At 36.3% G+C, this 6,000-nt stretch overlaps 1 protein-coding gene across 1 annotated transcript in view; it reads left to right on the top strand.

Annotated features, from left to right (window-relative positions):
- The first annotated feature begins 649 nt into the window (after positions 1 to 649).
- The window catches only part of LOC126268228 (NADH dehydrogenase [ubiquinone] iron-sulfur protein 3, mitochondrial-like), a 60,468-nt gene continuing 55,117 nt past the window's right edge, over positions 650 to 6,000 (top strand). The window contains exons 1-3 of the mRNA XM_049973869.1: positions 650 to 1,231; positions 1,552 to 1,623; positions 1,835 to 2,082. Of these exons, the coding sequence (XP_049829826.1) occupies positions 1,171 to 1,231; positions 1,552 to 1,623; positions 1,835 to 2,082 (381 nt within the window). The 5' untranslated portion in view covers positions 650 to 1,170. The remainder of the gene's footprint in view (positions 1,232 to 1,551; positions 1,624 to 1,834; positions 2,083 to 6,000) is intronic.

Raw genomic sequence — 6,000 nt, 5'->3', positions numbered from 1 at the left:
ACCCAAAAACTCCCAATGACAGCCTTTATATACAACTAGAATTTGTTTGGGTTTTGTGAAATATTATTTGACAGTATTTTGCTACAGCAAACGTCGAAGGTATCACCCACTGCTGTCTTGACAGCCAAACGTGTTTTATTTGGCATCTCATTAACTATAACGCTATGCTTTGTTTGACACCTATTGTGCAGTAGTCTATTTCTTTGGACGTTTCTTTACAGTGACTGTATACGATGGAGGTCCTTTCCATTATGAACTGTTTTTTCCAGGTACACATCTATCCAGTTCATGGTCAACTATTCTTTTAAACATGAGTCATAGTTCTCTACATATTCCTGCCATGTGCTGAAAGTGGAAGTTCCTCACTGAGATATGAAACTACTGATTTTTTATCTTATTTACTGAACATTACTTGTCTTTATACACATTTCTACACTCAATGTATGCTAATTTGGCATAGTTAGTCTTCATACTACTGTATATATTATAAAACTATACCGATTATCAAATTTGTCAGTCTTTAGTACAGGTCTACCATGGTTTTTATCTGCTCGTAACCTTGGTTTTGAAACGTTTGTCAGGTACTTTACATGTGTGATAACATCATCGTTAAAGGGATGTTAAGCTATGATAATCCTTCACAGAACGAGTATTTCAACTTTTGGTGACATTCATACAAGGCATGTTCTGTACGAATGGATAAATAAATAAATTATGTTAGCCATCTTTCCGTTTCGAGTAACAGTGCAACATTTCATTTGGCACTCATCAAGACTAGCCAACAAATTTTTGTAAATTGCGCAGCCAACAAATTCTTGTAAATTGCAGAAAATAACCTTATTTTCACATTTTTACTAGAAATTCAAACGATTGAACTTAGGATAAAAACTGCCTACTCACTGCCGAGATGCCGGTGATCAACATTCATCGGTATCAGAAACTAAACCAGACACTGATTTCTCGAAACAGATCGTGCGTGAGTTATCGCGGCGAAGTTTCCAACGAGACATTTAATTGCTGCCAAGGAGGTGTGACGGTACTTTAACAAATATGTTAATGCAATGCATTTAATTGCTGCAATAGAAATATCTTTGACTGTGAAACATCTTAGATCTAGCAGAAAGCCCGAAACCTAATAAGCCTGTGGGTGTTTGTGTTATTATATGAGACATGGCTGTGTCTGTGATTAGAAATGTATGTGGATTATTTAGAACAACAGTGTCTCAGACCGGTAAGCACAATAATAAATACGTATCTATATGAATTTTCATCTCGTGTGTTGTGTTTGTTAAAACGGGCAGCAATTTTTGTATCTCTATATAAGATCCAGGATTAGACTTTTAATATGCTGAAAACATTCCATTGGTGTTTGTTATTAAGTAACATCCAAATACGACACTTCAATTTGCTGTTGAACCTTTGATGAATCAATTGTATGTGAAAGTACTTTCCTATATTTTTCACTTACAACTTGAATAGTACGATATGTATTGAATTTAGTGAGGGTAGAGACAACGTATTTAAAAGCTGTCAATGTACAATTCCCTACAGGCTGTCTGAGTGGTGTTCCCATTCATCTTAGACGTAAACATGATAATGCAGCAGCTGCAGCAGAAACTAGGCGTAAGTCACCCATTTTTATTTACATATATTTTTCTTGTTTATTTTCTTCATACAGGAAGAGAATTATGGCCAGTAGTAGAAATATGCAATCAGTTGGCCTTGGGTGTTTGTATAATACACCTTTAATTAGTTTTTTTTTCAGTTCATGATATAATGTATTCGATAATACATGTATATGTCTACCTTGTCTAATGTGACATTGATATTACAGCAACTGCTCGTAAATTTGATGCTGCACAACGTGCACAATTGAGTGATTATGGCTGTTATGTAGCAGAATGTCTTCCAAAGTTTGTGCAGAAAGTCCAGCTGACAGCAGGTGATGAACTTGAAGTATTGATTGTCCCAGAGGGTGTAGTTCCAGTTTTACAATTCCTCAAGGACCATCACAATGCACAGTTTGCCAATCTTGTAGATATAGCAGGTGTTGATGTGCCTAGCAGACAGTTCAGATTTGAGGTATGTTACTAAGAAGCTTGTGTTTGGCCCATAGTCAGTAAAACATAATTATTAAAATATCTAATTTTAACTCAAAATAAAAGTGGACTTTAGATGTCTACTGGAGCAAAAGGCATCCATTTGCATTGCAATGCTTGCTATTTGATGCTGCCAATGCGAAAATTATTTTATAAGCATTGTGTTCTTCTTTATCTATAAGGTTTGGCTTAGTAGTACATACTGATATATTCTTGATGCTATAACTCTATCAAATCACAGCAGCTTTCTCAAGCTATTTTGGGTTTTTCCAACACTATAGTTATTGTCAGCATATAAAATACAGGTACTGGAATGTGTCTTGGAGGTTGCAGTTGTTGTGGTCTTTAATCCAAAATAGTTTGATACAACTATCCATGCGACTAGGTCCTACGTTTCTGAATCTGCTTACTATATTCATGTCTTGGTCTTCCTATATGATTCTTTCCCTCTATACGTCCCTCCAGCACTAAATCGGCGATCCCTTGATGTCTCAGAATGTGTCCTATCAACTGACACCTTCTTCTAGTCATATTGTGCTACAAATTTTCTTACCAATTCTATTGGATACCTTCTAATTAGTTATGTGATCTACTTCAGCTTTCTTCTTTAGCACAGCATTTCAAAAGCTTGTATTATCTTCTTGTCTAAACTGTTTATTGTCCATGTTTCACTTCCATATATGGCTGCACTCCATACATATACTTTTAGGAAAGATTTCCCATTGTATAAATCTATATTCATTGTTAACAAATTTCCTTTCTTCAGAAAAGCATTTCTTTCCATTGCCAGTGTACATTTCAGATCCTCTCTACTTCAACCATCATCACTTATTTTGCTGCCCAAATAGCAAAACTCGCCTACTACTTTTAATGTCTTGTTTCCTAATCCTAATTCTCTCAGCATTTCTGGATTTAATTCATCTACTTTCCACTATCCTTGTTTTGCTTTTGTTATTGTTATGTTATAGCCCTCTTCCAATACACTCTCCATTCTGTCCAGTTGTTCATCAGAGTCCTTTGCTGTCTCTGACAGAATTACAATGTCATCAGCAACCTTCAGAGTTTTTATTTACTGCTTGCTCTGTGTACTCTTCGTATAACATCAGGGATAGGCTATAACCCTGTTTCACTCTCTTCTCAACCACTGATTTCCTTTCACACCCCTTGACTCTGTTGTCTGGTTTCTGTGAAAGTTGTAAATACTCTTTTGCTCCCTGTACTTTACCTCTGCCTGCAGAATGTCAGAGTATTCCATACAACATTGTGAGAAACTTTCTCTAAATTTATGAATCCTAGAGAAGTAGGTTTGCCTTTCCTTAACCTATTTTCCAAGAGAATTTGTAGGATCAGTATTGTATCTTGTGATGATGTATTGTTTCATCTAAATTCTTATCTCAGCACAAACAAATGTATTCTTTGCATCTCTGGTAAAATATCAGGTAACCAGCCTCACTGTTCATAAAAAGAATTCAGATGATATACTGTGACAGTCTATGTACCAGTAAAAAGTAATTCTCGGAGATTTTTACATGAGTGATAGGATTTGCACTAGCTTCTACTCTCCAATACTGTATTCCCCATCATATCTCATAGAGATAAAGCTATCTGCCTGCCAGGATGCAGCACCTTCTAGGAAATATCTTCAGAAAAAAAAATCCACATATGTTATGTTATGTCCTAAATCCAGAGTTAAGGAAATGCTGGATGCCATCAAAGATATTAGAGGACCCACAAGTTAATATTGACTGGAAGTGTGGATGCCAAGACATCATCCAGACATATTGCTGTATTGATTATATATAAAACATTCACCTTTGCTAAACCAACAGATCTGCAGTGGAAGAGCACTGCCTCAATGAAGGTCACATGTTCAATTTTGAACTGATAAAGGTGCCTCCATGCCGTTGGGTACTATTCAAGGAGACGCTAGTAAAGAGTACATGATAATCTTGTCCATTGACACAGTGGTTCCTAACTTTGTTCATTATAGGGTGTTGTATCAGCATAACAAATTCTGTAAGAATAACTCTGCTATCCCCGCACTTAGAGTGGTACAGACAATGGATGGAACGGACAGTCAGCATCAAAACTTGATGATGTCAGTGTGCTCCTCGCCCTCCCCACCTTTGCCTGCTACAAACCTGAAGGAGAGGAGTGTGGTAAGAACCAATGAAAGATCGTATCCCGGAGGAACCCATTTCTTGTCAAAACATTTATTGTAGATGATACTCAGCTCATAATCAGAGACTTCACCAATGAAACCTGCTGAAAAAGCAGGCATTCTCATCAGTGTTACTTTCTGATGTCTGTTGATACTTCTTTTCATTACAGATTTCTTTGTGTTGTTACTCAGGGCTTTTTCTCTCACATCAATTGCAAGTCATCAGAAGGGGGTTGCATCATGGTTACAAACATTAATGAAATTTAGTACAGTTAATAGTGCACTAAGGGAAGTTCGTAAGTCAGACATTGAAATGTGAAACCCCTGGGGGACTGACCTAGGCCCTCCCAAACTTACAATTTTGGACTCTCTCTCTCTCTCTCTCTCTCTCTCTCTCTCTCTCTCTCTCTCTCTCTCTCTCTTCTCTTTCCCTTTCTCTTTCTCCCCCACCCCTCCAAAAAATGTGCCACCATGTGTGACCACCTAGCTCCTTAAATCTGATGCAGCCAAAATGTTGATCTCATTTGAAAGGTATCACCTCACCTCACCTCTCCCTTGTAGGAGAAAGCAAGGATGTGTTGCAATGGTTCATGGTTGAGAAGTAATACAGCTACACAAGTTATCACATTTTTGCAAGTTTCTAGTATTTTTTATCTTGTGTGAATGATAGTACTGAAACAATATTTGGTGCGTATAGAGAGGTGATAAGGCTGAATTCGTAAAACAAATTTGATTGTATCACGTGCATGCACATACTGACTTTTTTTGGATTTTGAAAATTCCAAAATTGTCGAAAATCACTATTTGGGACCTCTCCAAATGCAACGTGTGCAAGATCAAAGCGTGCTGCAAACTGCTTCATTATGTAGCTTGTATCTAATTACCCCAAAATATATTTGTGTTACTCCCATTTATTGTAAGTCATTTAACTGTGTTCTAATACTGATATAACACATATTATACCAGGCATTCCATGAGTGAATGAGCCTATGAGAGGAAGTTAAAAATATGGAAGTCATGACTGTGCATAGTTTCAGTGAAATCCTAAGGCACTGAAATTACATGTAGAGAATAGAAACATTCTGCAACTTTTTTCCCCTTTTGTTTATCACCATCATCTTAGAGAAATTACACTTGTGGGTGATATTGGTTAACAGTAGTGCGGCAAGTTGGCAAACAGTTCATTGTTGAAATGATTGCCCACCATTATTGACAATAGTTCATTATTAAGCTTGTTTTCAGTAGCACAACTAGGAAATATGGAAACTAGCAAGCATCACCAAGTTCTCCTGTAATAATTTCTTTTTTTACAATGAAAGCTCTTCCACATATCACTAAAATCATGCATTGGTTTTTGATAGTAAAGAAAGACTCTCATTTCATTGAGTCATGTTAAAGATCTACTGAATTCTGTAAGTTATATTTTAATTCTGATTGTTTTTTCATACATAAACACTGTATGGATAAACATCTATGATTAGATGGCACATGCTGCTTGTGATGGATGGGATAATTTATATGAGATAATTAAGTTGAAACCTATCCCCTAAAGCAGCAAACGATGACACTGCCATCTTTCAGGGATGTTTTCTGAAGTGTACAAAGTGCATTATGTTAAATTCAACATTAAATTCTTAATTTTTACTCTTTTTTTATGGTGTTAATCCAGAACTATTAGTCAAAACTGCAGACAAAAATAATGCTGAATTACTGAAATTGTCCATTAATCTTGTCTATCAA

This window comes from Schistocerca gregaria, chromosome 4 (assembly GCF_023897955.1).
Source record: "Schistocerca gregaria isolate iqSchGreg1 chromosome 4, iqSchGreg1.2, whole genome shotgun sequence".
Lineage (NCBI taxonomy): Eukaryota > Metazoa > Arthropoda > Insecta > Orthoptera > Acrididae > Schistocerca > Schistocerca gregaria.
This window is presented reverse-complemented; position numbering and strand designations above follow the sequence as displayed.